Source organism: Oryctolagus cuniculus, chromosome 3 (assembly GCF_051225735.1).
Source record: "Oryctolagus cuniculus isolate XC-2025 breed Fujian yellow rabbit chromosome 3, ASM5122573v1, whole genome shotgun sequence".
In the NCBI taxonomy this organism is placed as follows: domain Eukaryota; kingdom Metazoa; phylum Chordata; class Mammalia; order Lagomorpha; family Leporidae; genus Oryctolagus; species Oryctolagus cuniculus.
This window is the reverse complement of record NC_142869.1, coordinates 173,105,147-173,131,841: the sequence shown is the minus strand read 5'-3', so window position 1 is coordinate 173,131,841 and position 26,695 is coordinate 173,105,147. Positions and strand designations below refer to the sequence as shown.

General features: G+C 41.2%; 1 protein-coding gene across 12 annotated transcripts in view; it reads left to right on the top strand.

Annotated features, from left to right (window-relative positions):
* DGKI (diacylglycerol kinase iota) overlaps positions 1–26,695 on the top strand; it is a 507,839-nt gene that overhangs the window by 339,138 nt on the left and 142,006 nt on the right. For 9 of the 12 annotated variants that reach the window (XR_007920530.3, XM_051849035.3, XM_051849034.3 and 6 more), the window contains 2 exons: positions 6,490–6,689; positions 20,475–20,537. Coding sequence is in view for 11 of the 12 variants with exons in the window: in XM_051849035.3 (XP_051704995.3) it covers positions 6,490–6,689; positions 20,475–20,537 (263 nt within the window). In the remaining variant the exon portion in view is untranslated. The remainder of the gene's footprint in view (positions 1–6,489; positions 6,690–20,474; positions 20,538–26,695) is intronic. The other 3 variants (XM_070071341.2, XM_051849036.3, XM_017342646.4) reach the window with 1 other exon arrangement.

Genomic DNA, 26,695 nt, shown 5'->3' with positions numbered 1-26,695 from the left:
TTCTATTCATAAGTATGACATGGCTTTCCATTTATTTGTGTCTTCTCTTATGTTCTTCAATAAAGTTTCAAAGTGTTTTTTATTTTGCCATAAAATCCTGTTGTGTTTATTGTTTTATAATAGTATAAATAAGTGGTATCCTATATTCTATTTCTATTTAGTTATCGCTAGAAGGTTGGAATATGGTTTTTAAAATACATATTACTTTTAACTATTTGAAAACTATAGCAATGGAGGAAGAAAGAAGGAAGGAGTAAGAAGAGAGAGAGAGAGAGAGAGAGATCTTCCATCCACTGGTTCACTTTCTAAATACCTACAGCCAGGATTGTGCCAGACCAAAGCCAGGAGCCAGGAACTGCATCTGGATTTCCTATACTTGAGCCACCATCCTTTGCCTTCCATGGTGTGCATTAGCAGGAAGTTGGGTCGGAAGTGCAGTATCATGGACTGGAACCAGCACTCTCAAATGGGATGTCAGTGTCACTAGTGGTGGCCTAATGCATTGTACAATGCCTGCCCTCACTACGGATCTTTTTTAACTGAAGAGTGTGTCAGCCATCTTCCCTATGAGTTTTATTGTGTGCCTGTGAATATTGGAATTTTCATGTGGGATGGTATGAGTGGAAATATTAGCAAGTTTGCATTCAGTTTCTTTCAAGCCTTTTGTTATCTGATTTCATTTCCTTGGCTTATTATGTAAATCCTCCAAGATGATAAAAAAAAATGTGTTTCTAATGGATAGCTTTGTCCTTTGAAAGAAATATTTCTTAATCTCCTTTATCATGATTAGTATTTTCTCTGGTATTTTGGTAGATGATTTTTATCAGTTAAAAAAGATACTTTTTAATTTTAAAGAAACTGTTTACCATAAAAGGCATCGAAGGGGCTGGTGTTGTGGCAGATGGGTTAAGCCACTGCCTGTGATGCCAGCTTTCCATATGGGCACTGGTTGGAGTCCCAGATGCTCCACTTCCTATGCAGCTCCCTGCTAGTGCACCCAGGGAAAGCAGCAGAAGATGGCCCAAGTTTTTGGGCCCCTGCCCTATGTGGGATACCTGGATGAAACTTCTGGCTCCTGGCAGAATATCTCTCTATCTCTCTCTCTCTGTATGACTGCTTTTCAGATAAATAAAATATTTTTTTAAAAATAAAACATTGAAAATATTTTCTGTATCTTTTTAGGTAATAATGTGTTTTTTCTCATTTAAGTCATTAATGTGGTCAACTTACAATGATATGTTTTCAGGTGTTGAACATATACCCTTGATTTTCTGTTCTCATAATAAACCAAAATAGATAACAATTTAGTTTCTATGAGAGAAACCCCTGGAAGCAGTTAAATTTTTTCATTTAAGACTATAAATTTAGGCTAAAATTATAATTTCTTCATTGTTCTTTATATTTTCTTTTTTATCTCAGGCTACAGCATAATACTTTTTAAAGAATTTGTATTAGATACTTTCTTTTCGTAAGTGGTGAATAGTACTAACAACTTGTGTAAAATCTGGCATATTTGACACTGTGGGAATATGGGAGTGATGGAAAACATTTTTTGATAACTTTTTCAATTTTCAGTTTTTTAAATATTTATCTACTCATTTTATTTAAAAGGTATAGTGACAGAGTAAGAAACAGAGGGCAGGGGTGGAGAAAGAGAGAGATTGATCTTGCATCTGCTGGTTCACTCCCCAAATAACTACAATGGCCAGGGCTGGTCCAGACCAAAGCCAGGAGCTGGGAATTCCATCTGGACTTCCCTTGTGAGTGGCAAGGGCCCAAGTATTTGGCCATCATCCACTGCTCTCCCAGGCATATACTCCCAGAGCTGAACTGGAACAGAGTAGCCAAGATTTGAACCAGTGCTTCCATTTGGGATGCTAATGTTGCAAGTGGTAGCTTAACTTGCTGTGCCACCATGCTGGCTCCAAATTTTAAAAGTTTTAATCTGTTCAATCTCTGATTTTGCTACACAAAATTTGCAAGTCATAGTTTTTTCCAGAAGTTTTTCTATATCTAGGTTTTCTAATTTATTATTTTCATAACATTCTTGTATGATTTTCACAACTCAATTATATCTTTAATTTCCTTTTTCTGTTTTTTTTTTTCTTTTTTAAATATTTTTTTGAGAGGTAGAGTTTCAGTCAAAGAGTGAGAGACAGAGGGAAGAGTCTTCCATCCACTCCCTAAATGGCTGCAATGGCCAGAGCTGGGCCAACCCAAAGCCAGGAGCCAGGAGCTTCTTCTGGGTCTCCCGTGTGGGTGCAGGGGCCCAAAGACTTGGGTCATCTTCTACTGCTTTCCCAGGACACAGTGGAGAGCTGGACTGGAAGAGGAGCAGCCAGGACTGCCAGCACCACAGGCAGAGGCTTAGCCTACTGCACCACAGTGCCATCAGCCCCCTTTTTTTTGTTTTTTAATAAAACAAAATAGTTTTCCATTTCCTGCTTTTTGTTCCTTCCTCTGATGAGGGTTTGTTTATCTTGTTAGACTTTAAAAAGAAAACAGATTTTCACACTGTTGGTGAACTCCCTTGTTTTTTCTCCAAGGCACTGATTTCTGCCGTGTAAGTTTTGATCCAGGAGGGAGGTTGGGAGTCAGGGACGGACCACAGTGTTGAGGAGGGAAGGAGAGGAGGGATTACTCTTGCTTCGCTCCTACCCCATCCCTCCATCTCACAGCAAGTAAAACAGAGACCTGAGTAGGAAGGAGGATAGGAATTGAGTGCAGAAGGAGGAAAATATTCCAGGGAGGAGTGTGGTAGGGAAAGACAGAACCTCTCCAGTCATCCCCATGGAGGAAAGCAACTTTTTAGTGTCATAGGGCAGTAAATTTCCACGGTGCACTTAGTTCAAGTACTGGCTCAGTTTTCCTCTGAAGTCCTATGCTTGAAAACTAGAAGTTTTTACAAGAATTGTAATGTTCTTATGAATTTTTGAGGTTAAATAGATAATTGAATATGTCTGTTATTAACAAACCAATGTATTATGCTAATATGTTATTGTCAGCTAAGGATTCTGGGAAATCATGGGAATATGTGTAGCTATTGGAGGCTATTTCTTATAGGATGTCAAGCCTAGAGCAGTCTGAGCAATAAAAAAAGAAGATTTCTTATAGGTATTTTAAAAATTACTTGATTTGAAAATAAATTAATGTGGTTATGATAATAAGGATGGAAATGTGTTTACCTTGAAAATCTGAACATGGCCTTTCTTCCTGTGCTTGTGCAGTGGCCCTGGGTTGCTGGGTTGATTCTGAAATGCCAATAGAGCTGGCGTTGACGGTTGTTTAACTCTACTTATTTGTAGAACAGCTTGAGCATCTCTAGTCCAAACATCTAAAATCTTCCATGCTCCAGAATTTGAAGTTTTTGGGCACCAACTTGATGTCAAAACTAGAAAATTCAATGCCTTACCTCACGTAATGAGTTACAGTTAAAAGACAGGTGCACTGCAATATTTTAAAAAAATTGTATAAAATTACTTTCAAGCTATATGTATAAGGTGTATGTGAAACATAAATGAATTTCCTGTTTAGATTTGGTTCTCATCCATAAGATATTGTATATACGCAAATATTTCAAAACTTCTCCCCAAATCCAAAATTTGAACACTTCTGATCCCAAGCATTTTTGGATAAGTAATACTCAACCTGTTTTTGCTATTACTCTCTTTTTGAGGCTAAGATGGGCAGTGCTCAAGCAGGGACTGGCACTGTGGTGTAGCAGGTAAAGCCACCCCCTCCAACATCGGCATCCCATGTGCGCATTTGTTCAAGTCCGGGATACTCCACTTCAGATCCAGCTCTCTGCTAAAGCACGTGGGAAGGCAGCAGAAGATGATCCAAGCACTTGGGCTCCTGGCTCCTGGCTTCGGATCAGCCCAGCCATGGCCATTGTGGCCATTTAGGGAATGAACCAGTGGATGGAAGATTTCTCTCTGTCTCTCTCCCTCTGTCTCTCCTTTCTGTAATTCCACCTTTCAAATAAATAATTTTTTAAAGTGCTCAAGAAAACTGTACACTTCCTTGTACCAAGGAGCTGGGTAGAATTGAGGCAATTTGCAGTCCTGTTAAACTCTAAGGAATAAGTTCTTATCTGGCAGTTTTTGCGTGTTTATGTATTTAGGCCTAGTCAAGACTGAAAAAAAAAGGAATAAAATAGTATTTCCTGTAATGGAGGAAAGATACCATGTTGTCACATAAATGGTGCTGAACGGTACTTGAAGGCAACAACAGTGTGTTGGAAGAGTTTTGAGATGAGACAGTGGCCGAAGTCCATGGATTAGCTTAGATAGAAAACTGTCTACCGGGCCGGCGCCGTGGCTCACTAGGCTAATCCTCCGCCTTGCGGCACCGGCACACCGGGTTCTAGTCCCGGTCGGGGCTCCGGATTCTGTCCCGGTTGCCCCTCTTCCAGGCCAGCTCTCTGCTGTGGCCAGGGAGTGCAGTGGAGGATGGCCCAAGTATTTGGGCCCTGCACCCCATGGGAGACCAGGATAAGTACCTGGCTCCTGCCATCGGATCGGCCGCGGCGGCCATTGGAAGGTGAACCAACGGCAAAGGAAGACCTTTCTCTGTCTCTCTCTCTCACTGTCCACTCTGCCTGTCAAAAAAAAAAAAAAAAGAAAACTGTCTACCGAATGGTAGAGGAGCTGGTAATATCCCACTGCATTGTCTGCTTACTTGGTCTTCCATTAACTGAATAAAAATATGTGTAAAACACAGACTGTGACATTGGTATTCAGTAATGATGAGTTATTCATTTTTCAATTTTTATTCTATTTCTTTCTGATTTTGTATTCCTTTTATTGTTGCATTTATAGTCAGTTTTCTATTGTGTGCCTGCAGAAATAATGCAAAACAGCAGATACATACAAATATTTGGCAGCTAAATAAGTGGAAGTTTACTTTGTGAATCTCAGTTAATAAGGTTTTTCTCCTCATTTGTGGAGATGAGACTCATGGCAACAAACTGGTAATACATGCTTTGGTTTTTTAAGACTGTATCTCATATTTTAGCTAAAATTAATGTTCAAGTCATCTTAAAAGTTTACTTCATTATAAATTAATTTATATTGAAAGTGTATCAAGATGTACTCATTTTACAAAAATTATTTAGCAGTAACTATTCAGGTTAAGTATATACATAAACTTAATGACAAAGGGATTCTGTTTGTTCTTATGTATCCAAGAGAGTTTGTAGTCACTGAAAGACATGTATAATAAAGTTTATATCAATAGCATCCCAGAGCCTGACTAAATGTTGACTTGTAAAAATGCTGAGCAAAATATGTCAAATACAAGGACATACTATATGACTTATTTTATTGGAGTTCAACTTCAGCTAAATGAATCTATGAAGATAGAAACCAGTTGGGGTCACTGATTGTTTAGTGGGAGAAGTGTAACAGATTGAGAAGGGGTATATGGGAGTATTTTGATTTTATTTAGTTAATTTTCTAAAGCTGGATTTAAATGGAGGGTCACATAAGTTTATAAAAATAATCCTTCAGCTACATAATAAAATGGTATGCTCATTCATTAAATAAAAGTTAAAAAATAAAAATAAATAAAATGGTGTGCTCTCTGTATGTTAGACATCAAAATGTATGATTTTTACTAATCTTTAAAAGGATAAGTGATACCAAATACTTTTTTTGTTTGTTTGTTTGCTAAGGCAGGGCAATGATACTAATTTTTCAGTCTCAACAGATGTTTAATTTTGGATTCCATCTTCATTCTATGCCCCCCCCCCAACACCATGGTAAAATGAGCTCTTACTATGTTTGATTTTGATCCTGAAATCTGTTTTACTTTCTAGAATGGTTTTAATTGAGCAGTTGATACTGTTGTTCATATTCTTGTTGTTTTATTTACATGGAAGATTTAATAGGAATAAATAATACATTGAAAGAAGTTTTATATTAGACTGGCACAATTAAATTTAGATTTATAATACAGTTCCCCTCTCTACCCCAGAGACACCAAAATTTGGATACTTGTGTCCTTGTGTGAGCATTAAGTGGCATAGAATCTGCATATAACCTACACAACCATTTTGTGTATTTTAAATCTTCTTTAGAATACTTTTAACACCTAAAATGACATCATTGTTCTTTAAATAGTTGTTATGCTATATTGTTTAGGGAATAATGACAAGAAAAAATGTTTGTACATATTCAATACAGCAGGTTTTTTTCCTGAATATTTTTGATATGAAGTGGAATTTATGAACATGGAGGGCCAACTATAACAAAAACTAAAGAGCAGTTATCAATGAAAATTTATGGTAAAGCTCATAAAATGTTGTGAATGTTTAGTTCTTTTGTGTAAATGGCTAATCCAAGTTTCCTATTGTACAATGGCTAACAAATTAGACTATGTCTATCAAAGGGCCTTTGGTTGTATATGAGTGCAACGGACTTGCTCTTTCCAGATTTCCTAAGCAGCCAGAATTAACTCTTATCTCCTCTTTGCCTCTTATTTTGACAGGCTGCCCTGCAAGTCGGGGGCCATGGGGAGAGACTGCACCAGTGTCGAGAGGTCATGCTGCTCACTTACAAGTCCATCCCCATGCAAGTGGATGGGGAGCCCTGCAGATTGGCCCCAGCTATGATTCGGATCTCCTTGCGGAATCAGGCCAACATGGTACAGAAGAGCAAGAGGAGAACATCCATGCCTTTACTGAATGAGTGAGTCTGCTCCTTGCCTACTGGTTCACTGGAAGACCTTGGAGAGGAAGGCACAGCGCATGTGCATGGTCTGGGGACCTCACTGGTTTGGGAAGGGTAGAAAAGTCCAGGAAACACAGAAGCTCCTGAGTCTCTCTCAGGAAAATGCATATACATATATATTTGTTCCGTATTTGTTGAGGTTAACATACCCTTCTTTTGGAAATTATTAATTTACGAAAGATAGATGATTCTTCTTCACTAATGGCTTGGGTATATATAATATATAGTTGATATAATTATTATTAACAGTGATTCTAGGGTGATAAACTGTGCTCTCTTTTGTTTCAGGGTAGGGAAGTGTGTAGTTAGTCCGTCCTCTACTCAGGCCATTTTGGGAACTGTTGGTTTCTCCAACAGTAGGACGTTGGCTGATTTAGTTTGTTGCTCTCTTCTATCCACAATGCATACAGGTTTCCTTGCTAGTAGATTGCCTCTATCCTGAGCACCTGTTTTGGTGCCACGTGTACTTGGTTGCTTCCATTTAGTTTTTTTTTTATTTATTTGTTTGACAGCTAGAGTTATAGACAGTGAGAGAGACAAAGAGTATTCCTTCTGTTGGTTCACCCCCCAAATGGCCGCTATGGCTGGTGCTGTGCAGATCCGAAGCTAGGAGCCGGGTGCTTCCTCCTGGTCTCCCGTGCGGGTTCAGGGCCCAAGCACTTGGGCCATCCTCCACTGCCCTCTTGGCCCACAGCAGAAAGCTGGACTGAAAGAAGAGCAGCCGGAACTAGAACCCGGCACCCATATGGGATGCCGACGATGCAGGAGGAGGACTAACCCAGTGAGCTATGGCTCTGGCCCCTCCATTTAGTTTTGTCTTTCCGGATAGCACCCTGTAGCCTAAAATAATCTGATTCACTTTTTTTTTTTTCTCCCACACATGTGACTAAGGACTCTTTGCTTCCTTAGTTGTTTTAACAAATGACCAGATCTTTGAAATGCTATTCACTTTATAGCTGGCCTTGTTTCAATTAGTGATTTAAATGTCTCTTTCGGGTTGGAGAAAGAAGAGAACATTTAAAATTTTTTTTTTTTGACAGGCAGAGTGGATAGTGAGAGAGAGAGAGAGAGAGAGAGAGACAGAGAGAAAGGTCTTCCTTTTGCCGTTGGTTCACCCTCCAATGGCCGCCGCGGCCGGTGCGCTGTGGCCAGAGCACCGCACTCATCCGATGGCAGGAGCCAGGTACTTATCCTGGTCTCCCATGGGGTGCAGGGCCCAAGGACTTGGGCCATCCTCCACTCCACTCCCTGGCCACAGCAGAGAGCTGGCCTGGAAGAGGGGCAACTGGGACAGAATCCGGCACCCCGACCGGGACTAGAACCCGGTGTGCCAGCGCCGCAAGGCGGAGGATTAGCCTAGTGAGCCGTGGTGCCGGCCTAAAATTAGTTTTAGTGTCTTCTCCATTTGGTGCCTATGTGCCAAAGGCTGTTTCAGGGCTTCAGCTTGGGTCTTTCTCTGTCACAGTGAGGGACCCTCCAATGTGCTCTCCTGTTTGTGGCTCCTGTACATGGTTAACAACTTGTACTGAATGGCTACCTTCCTGTAGTGCCTGCAAAGCAAGGGCATGCCTTGCCATGTAGTTATTGATTCAGATTAACAGTCTACAGAAGCACCTAGAATAGCCAACAGGTGGCAGAGCTCACAGCCAAACCTAACTTCACCTTTCTGCTGTGGCCTGTGTCAAAGAATGGCACTAGATGGTGCTCTCCAAGTGTTTCGTTCATCAGCATCTTCTACACCTGATGCTGGGGGAGAGATCCTCTCCATCTTCCTCCTCCTCATCTCCCAGAGTCTGGGCTTCACAGAACTTTCCCTAGATCATTTTGTGCAGGTCTTGCGGAGTTACTTCTCTTTCTTTGCTTACGTTTGGCAGCTAAAGAAGCTCTTAGGTATTTCTTGATGTTGTCTGACTACCCAGTCCTTAGCTTCCATTAAGTCGCATAGGCAATTGTTGATTGATACAGTAAAAAAATAATGAGATGTCAGAAGTTATATATGGGTTGTGAGGTTCCCTCTAGAAATTGAGTTGAGCCATGAACCAATGGTTTGTCAGAAATCTATGAACTGATACGTGAAAAGTCATCTCTGAAACAGTTTTTAGCCTTTGTTGTTGGGTCACTTGTAGATAGTTTGTTAAGAATCTAGAAAAACTGAAAGTTTTTTACCATCTCTAGGAAAAGAGCTCACAGTATCATGGGTGATACTTCTATATTTAATAACTCTCAGACATGAAGTTGTTTTCAGATATTGAGTTTCAAACAGCTCTTACCCTTGTGCTGAAAAATAATTTGTGCTTTCTCAGTAACCATATTGTTTAGAATTCGCTTTGGATAAACAAGAATTCACTTAGGCTTCCTTTCATATAAAATATAGTTGTGTTCTTTTTGTATTGATGGCATGTATGATATATGCTGTCATTTCATGTACTCAGCTGTGCAGGTATTGAAGTAGCAACTCAGAAATGCAGTTATTTAACTTCCCACAAGGGGACAGCAGCACTCCCGTGAAAGCAGCCCCAGGCTAAATGAAAGACCTATGTGAAATAGGAATAACAGTACGCTTTTTTATTTTTAAACAGAACATTTATAAAAATTAAACAATAGCGAAAGTTTTATGAGTACTTGTGAGAATTATCATTCAACACCGTGTTTTTACAAAGCCAGATCTAGAAAGTATGTTAGAAGAAAGCAAAAATCTAGTTACCATGTAATAGGAGTGCTTGCTCCCTAAACCTTAATTTCTCTCACTCTGATCTTTTTCACCCTCTGGGATTTTATTGTTTATTTCTATTTCGCTAGAAATACTTGTTTTGAAATCATACTATCACACTGGGTATCCAAGAAGAGTTTCAAGTTTAAGGTCAACCCTGCCTTAAAACTCTTCTTATAAGGTTTCTTCAACCTTTGCAGTCCTCCAAGCTTCTCTCTGCAATGGCCATCATTCTGTGAAGTCTGTGATTCCCTCCACAGAGGGAAAAATAGCTGAGAGACCTTTCTCCTAGCCTTCTTTTCTTCCTGCCTTTTGTTCTCTTTGTTCCCTTTTCCCCTCCTTAGTTTTTTCACCAAGGCAGCTTTTTTAAAATTTTGTTTACTTTTCTTTATTACTTTTAAAGAAGAACAAAAACAGGGTTTGAAATGTTTTTAGAACTTCAGCTTAGAAATCTGTGTGTTCGGCTGGTGCTGCGGCTCACTAGGCTAATCTTCTGCCTGTGGCACCGGCACACCAGGTTCTAGTCCCGGTTGGGGCACCGGATTCTGTCCCGGTTGCCCCTCTTCCAGGCCAGCCCTCTGCTGTGGCCAGGGAGTGCAGTGGAGGATGGCCCAGGTGCTTGGGCCCTGCACCCCATGGGAGACCAGGAGAAACACCTGGCTCCTGGCTCCTGCCATCGGATCAGCGCCATGTGCTGGCTGCAGTGCACCGGCCACAGCGGCCATTGGAGGGTGAACCAACAGCAAAGGAAGACCTCTCTCTCTGTCTCTCTCTCTCTCACTGTCCACTCTGCCTGTCAAAAAAAAAAAAAAAAAAAAAAAAAAGAAAAGAAAAGAAATTTGTGTGTGTGTGTGTGTATGTGTATGTATTTTCCCAATAAGAAGAGGGTAGCTGTTCGCTTCATCTTCAGCAGTCAGGCTCCTTTCATACAGTGTGTTGACCATGAATATTAGAAATCTGAGGGCTCCATGAACAACTACTTCCTTTCCACTTTAATGTCAGTGTTCCTTATTGATCTGCCCTTTCTCTGGGAGACTGCATCTCAGATCTGTGGATCTCTGGGATTTCTTCTAAAAATCGAGGACTAGTACCCAATTATCTTAGTTCACATCTTTGCCTTAATATCTCGTATTGACATCAAACCATATGCTTTAGACTAGGCTCCTTAACTGTATTCCTTTTGCTTTTTACCACCATCCAGTAAGCCCCTCCATTCATACTGTATGAATGGACGACCATCCACTCACATCCCAGGCCCCTGGCCCTTAGAATCATCTAAGTCTCCTCCAGTCTTGTACACTCAACAAACTAACTGCTGCATTCTTTGAAATACACTTTCTTTTTATTTCTCAGATCTTTAGCTCTCACACCATCCATCTTGTCTACCAGTAAAGCAGCCTTAGTTCAAAGGCCACATGCATTATCTCTCAACAGCATTGCTGAAATGCTTGGGATTCATCTCACACAATACTGCACTCACACAGTGTGTCTCCTCCAATACAGTAGCTGGAAGATCTTTCAAGATCATTTTGATCACTGCCTTCTTCATCCTTATCTTCCTGTATTCCTGAGATGATTGCTATTCTTGGAGGAATAGTCTGGCTCCTACGTTATCATGTCTTTGCACTTGACTGCTCTTCTTCTAGGACCCTCCTCACCTCCTGTGCATCTTCTCTCACTCACAGTACAAAATGCCACTGAAATATATCTATTTTTCTAAGAAACCTCTTCTATCTAGTTCTAGCTATTGGATGCAACTCTCTGTGCTGTTCCAGTGTTCTTGCTTTCTACTGTAATAACATTTAAAAATATATTTGATACAGCAAGAGTGAGGAAGAAAGAGAAAATTATCTGCTGTTCACTCTTCAAATGCCTACAGAGGCTGGGGCTGGCTCAGGCTACACTTGGGAAACTGGGAATAAATGGGGTCTCAGTGTGATTGGCAGAGACAATACCACTTGAGTCACTACCTGCTGCACCTCTGGGGGTACATTAGCAGGAAGCTGGAATCAGGAGTGGGATCAAGACTCAAACCCAGGCATTCCAATAAGGGAGTTGGACATTCTAATTGATGGCTTAACCACTAGGCCAAATGCCCACTCCTCCATAGTAGCATTTATTGAAAACAGTAGAATCAATGATTTCCTTGTCTCTCTTCTTTGTACTGGGTGGAGGCTCTAGGGTTTTCCTTATGAGAACCCCAGTGCCTGCGAAACATGGTTTCATATTGAACCTATGACTCAATCATGAATCAGATTTATAATGCTGGCTCTGGTATGTTTCTCAGAAATTATTTTTAAAATAATGTAAATCTAAAATCTTGTGACTGTAAAAACAATACTGAATCTATTTTGGCCACATTTTTTTTTTTATCTTTTATTTAATGAATATAAATTTCCAAAGTACGACTCATGTGTTACAATGGCTTCCCCCCCCATACCGTCCCTCCCACCCACAACCCCCCCCTTCCCACTCCCTCTCCCCCTCCATTCACGTCAAGATTCATTTTTGATTATCTTAATATACAGAAGATCAGCCTAGCATACCTTAAGTAAGTATTTCAACAGTTTGCTCCCACACAGAAACATAAAGTGAAAAATAATAGATGATTTTTTTTAAATGATGATGAAATCAGAGCAGACCTATTGTCATGTTTAATCCCAGTGAGAGTCAAGTTGGGAATTGATAATTTTTTTTTTTTTTACAGAAGATCAGTTTAGTGTACATTAAGTAAAGATTTCAATCGTTTGCACCCCCATAGAAACACAAAATGAAATATACTGTTTGAGTACTCGTTATAGCATTAAGCCTCAGTGTACAGCACGTTAAGGACAGAGATCCTACATGAGGAGTAAGTGCACAGTGACTCCTGCCGTTGACTTCACAAATTGACACTCCTGTTTATGGCATCACTAATCTCCCTATGCACCAGTTATGAGTTTCCAAGGCTATGGAAGCCCCCTGAGTTCTCCGACTCTTATCTTGTTTGGACACGGTCATAGTCAAAGTGGAGGTTCTCTCCTCCCTTCAGAGAAAGGCACCTCCCTCTTTGAAGACCTGTTCTTTCCACTGGGATCTCACTCACAGAGATCTTTTTGCCAGAGTGTCTTGGCTTTCCATGCCTGAAATACTCTCATGGGCTTTTCAGCCAGATCCGAGTGCCTTCAGGGCTAATTCTGAGGCCAGAGTGCTATTTAGGACATCCGCCATTCTATGAGTCTGCTGAGCATCTCACTTCCCATGCTGGACCACTCTCCCCTTTATCCATTCTATCGGTTGGTGTTAGCAGATACTAGACTTGCCCATGTGCTCCCCTTGACTCTCAGTCCTTTCATTATGATCAATTGTGAACTGAAATTGATCACCTGGAATAGCGAGATGGCATTGGCACATGCCACCTTGATGGGATTGAATTGGAATCCCCTGGTATGTTTCCAACTCTACCAATTGGGGCAAGTCAGCCCGAGCATGCCCCAAATTACACATCTCTTCCCTCTCTTATTCCCACTCTTACGTTCAACAGGGATCACATTTCAGTTAATTTTCAACACTCAAGAATAACTGTGTGATAATTACAGAATTAAACCAGTCATATCAAGTAGAACAGACAAAAAAAAATACTATGAGGGATAATGTATTAAGTTGTCCATCAGCAGTCAGGGCTATGCTGATCAAGTCACCATTTCTCATAGTGTCCACTTCACTTCAGGAGGTTTCCCCTTTGGTGTTCAGTCAGTTGTCACCGATCAGGGAGAACATATGGTATTTGTCCCTTTGGGACTGGCTTACTTCACTCAGCATGATGTGTTCCAGATTCCTCCATTTTGTTGCAAATGACTGGATTTCGTTGTTTCTTACTGCGGTATAGTACTCTAAAGAGTACATATCCCATAATTTCTTTATCCAGTCTACCGTTGATGGGCATTTAGGTTGGTTCCAGGTCTTGGCTATTGTGAATTGTGCTGCAATAAACATTAGGGTGCAGACCGCTTTTTTGTTTATCAATTTAAACTCCTTTGGGTAAATTCCAAGGAGTGGGATGGCTGGGTCGAACGGTAGGGTTATATTCAGGTTTCTGAGGAATCTCCAGACTGATTTCCATAGTGGCTTGACCAGTTTGCATTCCCACCAACAGTGGGTTAGTGTCCCTTTTTCCCCACATCCTCGCCAGCATCTGTTGTTGGTAGATTTCTGAATGTGAGCCATTCTAACCGGGGTGAGGTGAAACCTCATTGTGGTTTTGATTTGCATTTCCCTGATTGCTAGTGACCTTGAACATTTTTTCATGTGCCTGTTGGCCATTTGGATTTCCTCTTTTGAAAACTGTCTATTGAGGTCCTTGGCCCATCTCTTAAGTGGGTTGTTGGTTTTGTTTTTGTGGAGTTTCTTGATCTCTTTGTAGATTCTGGTTATTAACCCTTTATCTGTTGCATAGTTTGCAAATATTTTTTCCCATTCTGTCGGTTGTCTCTTCACTCTCCTGACTGTTTCTTTTGCAGTACAGAAACTTCTCAATTTGATGCAATCCCAATAGTTGATTTTGGCTTTGACTGTCTGTGCCTCCCGGGTCTTTTCCAGAAATTCTTTGCCTGTGCCAATATCTTGAAGGGTTTCTCCAATGTTCTCTAATAACTTCATGGTGTCAGGACGTAGATTTAGGTCTTTAATCCACGTTGAGTGGATTTTTGTGTAAGGTGTAAGGTAGGGGTCTTGCTTCATGCTTCTGCACGTGGAAATCCAGTTTTCCCAGCACCATTTATTGAATAGACTGTCCTTGCTCCAGGAATTAGTTTTAGATCCTTGATCAAATATAAGTTGGCTGTAGATGTTTGGATTGATTTCTGGTGTTTCTATTCTGTTCCATTGGTCTATCCATCTGTTTCTGTACCAGTACCATGCTGTTTTGATTACAACTGCCCTGTAGTATGTCCTGAAATCTGGTATTGTGATGCCTCCGGCTTTGTTTTTGTTGTACAAGATTGCTTTAGCTATTCGAGGTCTCTTGTGCCTCCATATGAATTTCAGCATCATTTTTTCTAGATCTGCGAAGAATGTCTTTGGTATCTTGATTGGGATTGCATTGAATCTATAAATTGCTTTTGGGAGAATGGACATTTTGATGATGTTGATTCTTCCAATCCATGAGCATGGAAGATTTTTCCATTTTTTGGTATCCTCTTCTATTTCTTTCTTTAAGGTTTTGTAATTTTCATCGTAGAGATCTTTAACGTCCTTGGTTAAGTTTATTCCAAGGTATTTGATTGTTTTTGTAGCTATTGTGAATGGGATTGATCTTAGCAGTTCTTTCTCAGTCATGGCATTGCTTGTGTATACAAAAGCTGTTGATTTTTGTGCATTGATTTTATATCCTGCCACTTTGCCAAACTCCTCTATGAGTTCCAATAGTCTCTTAGTAGAGTTCTTTGGATCCTCTAAGTACAGAATCATATCGTCTGCAAAGAGGGATAGTTTGACTTCTTCCTTCTTGATTTGTATTCCTTTGATTTCTTTTTCTTGTCTGATGGCTCTGGCTAAAACTTCCAGAACTATGTTAAATAGCAGTGGTGAGAGTGGGCATCCCTGCCTGGTGCCAGATTTCAGTGGAAATGCTTCCAACTTTTCCCCATTCAATAGGATGCTGGCTGTGGGTTTTTTATAAATTGCTTTGATTAAATTGAGGAATGTTCCTTCTATACCCAATTTGCTTAGAGTTTTCATCATGAAAGGGTGTTGAATTTTATCAAATGCTTTCTCTGCATCAATTGAGATAATCATATGGTTTTTCTTCTGCAGTCTGTTAATGTGGTGAATCACATTGATTGATTTGCGAATGTTGAACCATCCCTGCATACCAGGGATGAATCCCACTTGGTCTGGGTGGATGATTTTCCTGATGTGTTGTTGTATTCTATTGGCCAGAATTTTATTGAGGATTTTTGCGTCTATGTTCATCAGGGATATTGGTCTGTAATTTTCTTTCAGTGCTGCATCTTTCTCTGGCTTAGGGATTAAGGTGATGCTGGCTTCATAGAAAGAATTTGGGAGGATTCCCTCTTTTTCGATTGTTCTGAATAGTTTGAGAAGAAATGGGATTAGTTCTTCTTTAAATGTCTGGTAGAATTCAGCAGTGAATCCATCTGGTCCTGGACTTTTCTTTGTTGGGAGGGCCTTTATTACTGTTTCAATTTCTGTTTCAGTTATGGGTCTATTTAGGTTTTCGATGTCTTCATGGTTCAATTTTGGTAGATTGCATGTGTCCAGGAATCTATCCATTTCTGATAGGTTTTCCTGTTTGCTGGCATACAGGTCCTTGTAGTAATTTCTGATGATTCTTTTTATTTCTGTGGTGTCTGTTGTTACGTTTCCTTTTTCATCTCTGATTTTATTGATTTGGGTCTTTTCTCTTCTTTTTTTAGTTAGTTGGGCCAATGGGGTGTCAATTTTGTTTATTTTTTCAAAAAACCAGCTTCTCGCTTGGCTGATTTTTTGTAATGTTTTTTTGGATTCAATCCTGTTAATTTCTTCTCTGGTTTTAATTATTTCTCTTCTCCTACTAGATTTGGGTTTGGTTTGCTGCAGTTTTTCTAGGTCCTTGAGGTGCGCTGAAAGCTCATTTATTTGGTACCTTTCCAATTTCTTGGTATAGGCACCTATTGCTATAAATTTGCCTCTCAATACTGCTTTTGCTGTATCCCATAAGTTTTGATATGTTGTGTTGTTGTCTTCATTTACTTCCAGAAAGTTTTTGATTTCTCTTTTGATTTCTTGAATGACCCAGTGTTCATTCAGGAGCATGTTGTTCAGTCTCCATGTGTTTGCATACTTTCTGGGGTTTCCTGAGTTGCTAATTTCCAGCTTCATCCCGCTGTGGTCTGAGAAGCTGCATGGTATGATTCTAATTCTTTTAAATTTGCTGAGACTTGCTTTATGGCCTAGTATGTGATCAATCCTAGAGAAGGTTCCATGCGCTGCTGAGAAGAATGTGAAGTCTGTAGATGTAGGGTTGAAAGTTCTGTAGATATCTGTTAGATCCATTTGGGCAATAGTGTCAATTAAATCTGCTGTTTCCTTGTTGATCTTCTGTCCGGATGATCTGTCTATTTCTGAGAGTGGAGTATTGAAGTCCCCCAGTACTATTGTATTGGAATCTAAATCTCCCTTTAAGTCCCTTAGCATATCTTTTAAATAGACCGGTGCCCTGTAATTAGGTGCATATACATTTATAATAGTTACATCTTCCTGTTGAATTGAACCCTTAATCATTATATAGTGTCCCTCTTTGTCTCTCTTAACAGTTTTTGTATTAAAGTTTATTTTGTCTGATATTAATATGGCTACACCTGCTTTTTTTTGGTTTCTGTTGGCATGGAATATCTTTTTCCAACCTTTCACTTTCAGTCTGCATGCCTCTTTGTTAGAGAGATGTGTTTCTTGTAGGCAACAAATAGTTGGGTTGTGTTCTGTGAGCCAGTTAGCCAAACGGTGTCTTTTAACTGAAGAATTCAGACCATTAATGTTCAATGTGACTATTGATACGTAGTGAGTTTGCCCTGCCATTTTCCCGGAAATATTTTCTAGTATATGCTTTGAGCTTCCCATGCTCTTTTACTGGTAGGTGTTCTTCCTTTCCCTTCTTTCATATTGATGGCCGTGTTTCTGTGTTTCTGAGTGTAGCACATCTTTAAGTATCTTTTGCAGGGCCGGACGAGTGGCCACAAAGTCTTTCAATTTCTGTTTGCTATGAAAGGTCTTTATTTCACCTTCATTCACAAATGAGAGCTTGGCAGGATATAATATTCTGGGCTGGCAATTTTTCTCTCTTAGCACCTGTGCTATGTCTCGCCATTCCCTCCTAGCTTGTAGGGTTTCTGATGAGAAGTCAGCTGTGAGTCTGATTGGAGATCCTCTGAGAGTAATCTGACGTTTCTCTCTTGCACATTTTAGGATCTTTTCTTTATGTTTCACTGTGGTAAGTTTAATTACCACGTGTCGTGGTGAGGATCTCTTTTGGTCATGTTTATTGGGGGTTCTATGAGCTTCCTGTACTAGGATATCTCTGTCCTTCTCCAAACCTGGAAAGTTCTCTGCTAGTATCTCACTAAAAAGGCCTTCCAATCCTTTCTCTCTCTCCATGCCTTCAGGAACTCCTAGAACTCGAATGTTGGTTTTTTTAATAGTATCCTGTAGATTCCCAACAATATTTTTTAGGTTTCTAATTTCCTCTTCTTTTCTTTGGTTTGACTGTATGTTTTCCTGTGCTCTATCTTCTAAGTCCGATATTCTCTCTTCTGCTTCACCCATTCTGTTTTTAAGGCTTTCTAATGTGTTTGTCATTTGATCTATTGAGCTCTTCATTTCATTTTGATTTCTCTTCACTATAACACTTTCCTGTTCTACTAGTTTCTGAGTTTCATTTTGACTCTTCCTTAAAATTTTGTTTTCACGAGAGAGATTTTCAATCTTGTCCATTAAGGATTTCTGTAGTTCAAGGATTTGCTTTTGAAAACTTCTAAATGTTCTTATCATAAATTTTTTGAAATCCGTATCTTGCATTTCTTCTATCTCATCATCTTCATACTCTTGGCTTGGGGTGTTTTGCTTATTTGGAGGCATCATAGTGTCATCGTTGATCTTGCTCCCTCTATTTCTGTGTTTGTTACTCGGCATAGTTAATTCTTCTTGCGTCACTGTGCGTTTTTTTTTTTTTTTTTTTTTTTTTTATACTGTGTCCGTGTTAAGTGGACTGCCTGCTGTTGGAGGAGCCTTGGAGGCTTGAGATGGGTGCAGCCTGAGAGCTCTGCCTGGTTCTTCCTGGTTAAGGGTGTGCAAAGGTGACACCCTCAGGTTATGCGTGGTAAATCTCTCTCTTTTTATTTATTTATTTATTTTATTTATTCAGGGGGTAAGTAACACCGCAGGGCATGGCTGTGCAGAATTGATGGTATTTAGCTTCCAGTCTTTGGCTCCTCTGGACTCCCACTGGGTTGCCTAGGCTACTGAATTGTAGTGACTCAGTTCCTTAGCTCTCCCCCATTGATATGTAAATCCAGAGAGGAGGCCTGCTCTTTGTCTCTTCAAGCCTTGCAGCCTTGTAACCTTTGCAAGGTTAGGGGGAAGAGAAACCCCGAAGCTTTTTTTTCCTTCTTTCCGATAGTGAGTTTGCTGCACTTTCCGGCCCCCCTCTAGATTCTGACCCCCGTTTCCCCACCAATGTCTCGGGTTATTGAGCTCACCTCCCCTTCCAGCGCCGATGTGTAGACTCGGAGCCCTGAGCGTCCCAAGTCTCCCCGCTGTTGTCTGTGTGGCGTGCACTCCCCTTGGAGCACTGGCGTGCCGACCCTGGGGCTTCTGTGGCTCGGTCCCACGACTTGGCTTCCGCGCGGTGGGCGACCTTGTTCTCCCAGTAGGTCCTCCGATTCACGATTCCCGTGCAATTTTTTCCTGGTTCTTTTTTTCTGCGGCTACCATAACTCCCCTTTCGTTAAACTAAATTTTCCCGGACTATCGGTGCGCGCCCTCACTATTCCGCCATCTTGGCTCCGCCCTATTTTGGCCACATTTTATTATAGATGGAAGGCACCTTTTTTAATAATTTCAAGATATGGTTCACATAGAAAGCTGGAAGGAATTTTTCATGAGAGAGCCTTCATGATGCCATTAGAACTTCATGTATGCAAAAAGAGAAGAATAATGTTTTCTAAAAACAAAATGTGTTGGCTTCTCATACAGTTTATATTACCAAATATAAATGAAAATGCCAGGCTTCCATGTGTCCACTAGCCCCCTACTACCTGTCCAGGAACATGTCCCATTCTCTCAGGGCATATGGCTCTACGTGAACATGAACTACAGAAAGTCTCTTCTCCCCCAAAAGTAATATGGATTTATCTGGGTTTGTACTCATATACTGGTAATATGATAGTCAGATACATTTGATTATGTTTTTTGTTTGGAAGACACCATTGAAGGAGGTCAGAAACTTAAAAATTACTCAGGTGTTCCATGATGTCTTCCACTAATTATTGTCCTTAGCTCACGAACAAAGAAGGCAATATCCTTGAAGATGATCTCCAGTTAGCAAACTTTGAATTGTGCAGCTGGGTTCCATCTTCCTGGGCTGCTGAGATGTATTATTGGCTGTAACTGAGGGTCCTTTGAGGATTACAAGGATAGAGAGAGCCCTGGGCTGGAACTCTCATGGGTGACTTTCTGTGAGGACTTCCCTTCACCACGAACACAGATGGAAGAGCCTTGTGTATGACAGACGCAGTGACTGTGTTTAAATGAGATCATGGAGAGAGTAATGATGTCAAATGACAGGACACTTTGGGTTTAGTTTCTGTAATTCTACCTTTTGTCTCTTTTGGTAGCCAGCATAGATGCTCTCTATCACAAAAGAAGGGGGAAAAGGGAGAAATCTATGGTGTGTGTGGAATTACAGCGACACAGCCCTGCAGTTAGGACTTTCCTGGTAATACCTGTGGAGTTCTTACAAGGCCTTTGTTTACCTTCAGGAAGTTAAAGTGTTCTTGAATCATTCTTTTCAAGATGGCTGTGCTTGAATGCAAGCATTTCTAAAAGCCCCGGGGAATGGTGAAGGCTAGGGAGAAAAAAATACATTGACCTTTAATCTCAAGAAGGAGTTGCTGTGCCTGTGTCCTGCTTGCTCCTGTGTCAGCGTGTGCCTCTCCGTGGGTCACAGGGTGAACTGAGCAAGGGCAGCCATGATGGTCCCGCTGGCCCCAGTAGCAGCCTGCCCTTCTGCCTTGGCCCCTCGCTCAGCTCCCGCCTACGGCTTGCCTGGAACCAGCCCCTTCCTCGTGTCCTGTTGGCCTCATCGCTATCGCTGGTGTTTTGGATTGTTTCTGTGGCTGGCTTGATTTTCCTTCTCCTTTCCTGCCTTGTTGGGTGACATGCGCGTTTAAGTTCTGTTTAAACTTTGTGTGTCTCTCTTTCTCTCCCCGGCTTGGTCCTTGTCTGTCCACGCTGTCGTGCTGACTGTGTCTTCGCTGCTCATTCCCTGCTGCCTCTAGCATCCACCAGGTGCAAACTGCGGACCTGCGGCGAGTGTCTGCTCCCCCCGGCTCCTTCACCATGTGAGTACCGTGCTGTTCATTTTTACATCTTGTCCCCGGCCACTGCTCTGCCACAGTTTAGACTGTTTGCGTCCTCTTACTCTGCGGGTTGGTCTGCTGCTCAGATAAGGGAGCTGCCCAACCAAACTGCTCTCTTGTCCCTTTCTTTGGTTTGAAATGAGCTGTGAAAGCCCTTCTGTCCAATATGTCTCCATCCTCTAAGGGTTAGCAGTCCCAAGTGTTTGCCTACAAACTTCAGGGTCCAGGGTTTCATGGGGTTATATAAAATTTAGTACTAGGTATTGCTTTTTATAGAATGCTGATGATACCATTAGATCGTGTCATCTCCTGTGGCCCAGGGGAGAGTTTAGGATGTGGTTGCAGCCTTTGCTTTGTGCAGGGGCCCCTACAATCATGAGTAGCATTTTGAGTCTGCACCTGCCTGTTTCTGGGGTAAGAACCTATTATGTAAAAAAAAAAATTAATGAGCCCAAACTGTCATGGAGTTAGTGAAAAGTATTTTTATATATTTTAGCAGTAGGTGCTTCTAATGCACTCTAAACTATTATTTTTTTTCTGGTGGTAACAAATAAAAAGAAAAAATATTTCTTAACAATTTGTTTCAGTTTTATTTTGTGCTGTTGCCTGTCTTGCCCTTTCTTTTCTCCATGTACCTGTTTCTAGCACTTATTATGTTTCTGGTACTTTTACAGGTGCTAACCATAGTACTTTAGTTTCCCAACAACTTTATGGTATCATTATCTCCTTTTTATGCATGAAGAAGCTGATAGAGAGGTTAAGTGACACACCCAAGGTAGTACAGCTAAGTCAGTCAGAGACTCAAATGTAGCCAGTCCAGCTTCAGAGGTCATGACTTTGATGTGTTATCTGCCACTTCCAACTCTCAGGATCCTATGTGTGTCTCAAAGCCCAGTAGCATGATTTGCTTTTCACAGAGTTCTTCCTTGATTCTTGTTGTCAGAATTCATTATGCTGTCACTGGAGCTCATTATTGATGTTTCTGTTAAAATTCTTGAAGTTTAATTCGGTGTTAAATTTCTTGACGCTGTTTCTGTGTATGTCCCTCATGGTCCTTACGCTATTTGAAACAATTTGCAATATTGTCTTATGAATCTTCCTGTTCCAAGTCTTCTTCACAGATGCTGGCACAAATGTCTGAAATCAAACATGGCTGGGTGCTTACTTGAGAAAATGAATAAAAGAATGCCTGTTTAAGTAGAACTGTATAATACCTAACATCCATGGATATGACAAAATAATTGCTAAGGCCCACATATATCATCTTAATTTCTAATCTAGTGTTATAGATTCTCATTTACTTATTCATTTATTAAAACTATGTGTTTATTGAAAACTATTTATTTTGTATTTGCTCAGTGTCAGACTTCATGATGTCTATCTAGTGGTGTGTACAACAGAGTACTTCCATTGTAGAGCTTGAAATTGAGCATAGAATGACATTTGATTTCCAATTTGGAGATTATTGTGGGGGCAAATTCTCCTCTCTGTATGGGTCAGTTCAGTAAGTTTGAGTTTAAGGAGTGGCTCTCAGTGATCGTTATTTTATGTTCACAGCAGTAATGCTTTGATAGTATTGTATTTCTATCACTAGCTAAGTTTTGGTTGCATTTATGTTTCAATTGTGTGTCTTCAATGGGGCTCTTTATTTCTTAGGGCAGGAGCGTATGTGCTCCAGTAAGGAAAATTATTATATTTATTTCCGTAGGATGTAGCAGCCACCAAGTTGTAGCTACTATAGAACTTGACTGTTAATCTGAAATGATTACATATCTCTATATCATCTCTATTAAATATATGGTATATATTTTACTGAGTCACAGTATTATTTAAAAAATCAGATGGCAACAAGGAATGTGGAGAAAGGTCCAAGCATAGCAGTATGTGTTTGTCTTATATTATGGCAGTGATGACTTAGTTTTTTGATCAGTTCTCCAGCGTTACATGCTATTTTCAGCAATTTAAAAAATCATGTTAACATTGCCCTGGTCCTTATGCAAGTCAGTGCCCCAGTGTCCTGAACTGGGATCATCTGAGGTTTTTGGCTCTCGGGTCAGCCATTCACTGCCTAGAACACCTCTGTTAAACAGATCTTTTCTTTGGAAGAGCCTTTTTCTACTACTCCTGAAGCGACTTGAAAAGTAATCCTTCTATCCTTTCAGCTCTTTCTCTCTCTCTCTCTTTCTTCCTTTCTTTTTCTCTCTCTTTCTCTCTCTCTCTTTCTTTCAAGATTATTTATTTGAAAGGCAGAGTTAAAGAGGGAGAGGGAGAGAGAGAGAGAGGAGAGAGAGAAAGATAGAGTTCTTCAATCTGTGGGTTGAGTCTGCAATGACTAGGGTGAACCAGGAGCTTGGACTCCATGTGGGTCTCTCTTGTGGGTGCAGGAGTCCAGCTACTTGAGCTGTCTTCTGATGCTTTACTAGGCAACTGAATAAAAAATGGAGCACTGGGGCTTGAACTGGCACTGGTATGGGATGCTGGCATCGCGGGTGGTAGTTTAACCCACTGTGCCACAGTGCCAGCCCCTCCCTCCAGTTTTCTGATGACTTTTTTAGAGATGGGAGTGAGCGCTGGAGATAATGCAATGAATGGATTGTTAGGATTTGCATCATATTCATATCTGTGTGCCTACAACATTTTGGCTTTCTGAAAAGAATTCCAAATTTTTGTTTTTTGATCAAGCTTGACCACATTTATGATTTGATGAATTTTAAGAAAGGTATTCAGCAACCTCATCTAATAGGAAAAATATATAATATTTCTCCCCATGGCCTATATTATTGTTGCTTTGTGAATTAACATTTTTAAAGGTTTATTTTATTTATTTGAAAGGCAGAGTTACAGAGAGGCAGACAGAGAGAGAGAGAGAGAGAGAGAGAGAGTGAGTCTTCCATCCACTGATTCACTCCCCAAATGGCTGCAACAGCTGGATCTGTGCTTATCTGAAGCCAGGAGCCAGTAGCTTCTTTCAGGTCTCCCTCGTGGGTACAGAAGCCCAAGAACTTGGGCCATCTTCTGCTGCTTTCCCAGGCCATAGCAGAGAGCAGAATCAGCAGTGGAGCAGTCGGGACTCAAACAGTTGCCCATATGGAATGCCGGCACTGCAGGCTTTACCTGCTATGCCACAGTGCCAGTCCCTTAATGTGTTCTTGGGCCACCTTCCACTGCTTTGCAAGGTCATAAGTAGAGAGCTAGATCAGAAGAGGGGCAACTAGGATAGGAATTTGCACCTGAATGGGATGGTGGCGAGGCAGGTGGAGGCTTAATCTACTATGCCATAGCACTGGCGCCATCACAATTGGTTTTGTTTGTAATTCCATGTATCAGACATCTCTTACTATTTCCTTCCTTCTGTTTACTTTGGGTTTATTGCTTTTCTTTTTTTAATTTCTTAATGTGGAAGCTTCATGATTTACTTGTTTTCATAGCCGATTGACTCAGCTGAGTTCAGGCCACCAGTTCTGACTACCTGAGGGTTGTGGTCACAGTGTTATTTCTGTTCCCAAAGCCTTGCTGTACTCTCCATATCTGCCAGGCGTGTGTATCATTAAATTACCTGTATGGGAACTGAAAGGGGTCTAACCTGAATTTCAGTTCCTGAGTCTATTCTATAAAAACTAGACTGATGTATTAAAACTAGATGATGTCTTTGCAAGTTAGAGATCAACCCCTAAGAGTTTGTAAACATTTTTATGAAGTTATTTTGTGAAGTGCTCCATTTCTGCCATGGTTCCTTGATGCTTTCTGATTTTCTTGGGGAATCTCTTTTGCTCTTTCAGCCAGAAAGCTAAGGTTTTAGTTCTCTCAGTCTGCTACATACTTCCTGCTCCTGTACTTGCATCCAGGGGCAAGCAATGATATGACTGACAGAGAAAAATAAGTGATAGTGGTTGGTCCCACCTTCCTGACATCATAACTCAGAGATGTGATCAAGCCTCCTTCCTTTGTAATTTTGGGTGCCCAGAGGCCTCTGTCACGATTGCTATATCTGCTGTTAGTGTAGCAAAATGGCCTGAGTGCCAGCTTATTAGAAAATGGAAGATAAAAAACAAAAGCCAAAAGGCAGGTTCCTCCCAATTTCTCTCAGCGCTCTAAGTTTCTTTTCCTCAAGCCAGCTCCTGAGCTCGCTCTCTGATCAGATGTGGGGTCTACTGTCTGGCTTTGTGCTGCCTGGAACCCAAGCCAGTGTTCATTAGAGAGAAGCAGGAAAGGGAGGGGTCGGGTCCTCAGCACCAGTGTGATGGCTCTAATTCTGGTCTCCTTCTCCAATCTGCTGCAAATTACGTTACTTTTGAGCGTTCTCAAATAGCTGCTTTGTGAGCTCTGTCCAGGGTCTGTAGCTGCATTCAGTGGGAGGGAAAGAATGACGCATGCTGACCCACCTCACCCACATCTAAAACTCTCGTAGAGCAGAGAACTGTGGTCCCTACTGCAGCTACCCACCGAGGGGAAAAGCTATGCTCAGCCAAGCTATTCGGCAAAGCGACCATGTGTTTCTGAAGTACCACCAACATATGTTGAATGTAATATACCATCTTGCACAGCAGTTGCAGTTGGAACATAAACAAGATGTGTTCCAATGCTAAATTGTGTGTGGGTTTGCTTGTAACCTTGGGGAAGTCAGAGCTAGACATGGATCTTTGAAAAAAGTCTGAACATGATAATCTGACCACAGCTGAATATGATTTCACATTAAAAAGAAACTGCTTGGTAAATTGATTTTCATTCCAAGATGAAAGGGAGTTTTACAGAGAAAGGAAACATTTTTGATTTTCCAGTTTTTAAAAACTGGGAATTTGGGAATTCTATTGTTGAGAAACTTCTAAGACAGAACCAGCAACCTTCAGTCTTCACGATGGAAGAAAACTGGAACTGGTCATCGTGGTTTCATGTTGCCATGAACGTCCTTCACTAGTGGATCCTTGAAAGTGCTGCCTAAGCTTCTGCGATTCTCCTCTCCAGCTATTCACGTCTAACATTTTTTTTTTATTTTTTGACAGGCAGAGTGGACAGTGAGAGAGAGAGACAGAGAGAAAGGTCTTCCTTTGCCGTTGGTTCACCCTCCAATGGCCGCCACGGCCAGCGTGCTGCGGCCGGCGCACCACGCTGATCCGATGGCAGGAGCCAGGAGCCAGGTGCTTTTCCTGGTCTCCCATGGGGTGCAGGGCCCAAGCACCTGGGCCATCCTCCACTCACTCCCTGGCCACAGCAGAGAGCTGGCCTGGAAGAGGGGCAACCGGGACAGAATCCGGCGCCCCGACCGGGACTAGAACCCCGTGTGCCAGCGCCGCTAGGCGGAGGATTAGCCTAGTGAGCCGCGGCGCCAGCCTTAACATTTTCTTAAATCTATGGAATATGCTTTTGAAAGCTGTGCTTATTTTTTTAAAAGATTTTATTTATTTATTTATTTGAGAGGTAGAGTTACAGACAGTGAGAGGGAGAGACAGAGAGAAAGGTCTTCCATCCACTGGTTCACTCCCCAAAATGGCCGCAACGGCTGGAGCTGCGCCGATCCAAAGCCAGGAGCCAGGAGCTTCTTCCCGGTCTCCCATGTGGGGGTAGGGGCCCAAGGACTTGGTTCATCCTCCACTGCTATCCCAGGCCATAGCAGAGAGCTGGACTGGAAGAGGAGCAGCCGGGACTAGAACTGGTGCCCATATGGGATGCCGGTGGAGGATTAACCTTCTGCATCACAGAAGGAACTACATCCTTCTGTGTAACATTGATTACATTGATTACATATTAATATCTCACATTCATTCTTTCAGATGTTAAATAAATATCCTTTGGATATCTATTTCCTCTGATTTCCTGCTGTGATAAAATTCAAGGCCTGGAATGTTATGAAAATATGTTCCAAAGGGATCTAAGATATGCAGTTGGCATATGGGAACTGTCAGGGTCATCCTCGGTCCACAGCACTGAGCAAGCAGGTCAGGCGCTGTCCTGTCTCAGTGAGCTTAATGAATGACTCACTTTGCTATCAGAAAGAACCAGGTAAATTTGTATATTTAGAAAGAGAGGTAATATATTATTTTTTTTAAAAAAAAAGGTTTATTTATTTGAAAAGCACAGTTAGAGAGAGGCAGTGGCAGAGAAAGAGAGAGAGAGGTCTTCCATCTGCTGATTCATTCCCCAGA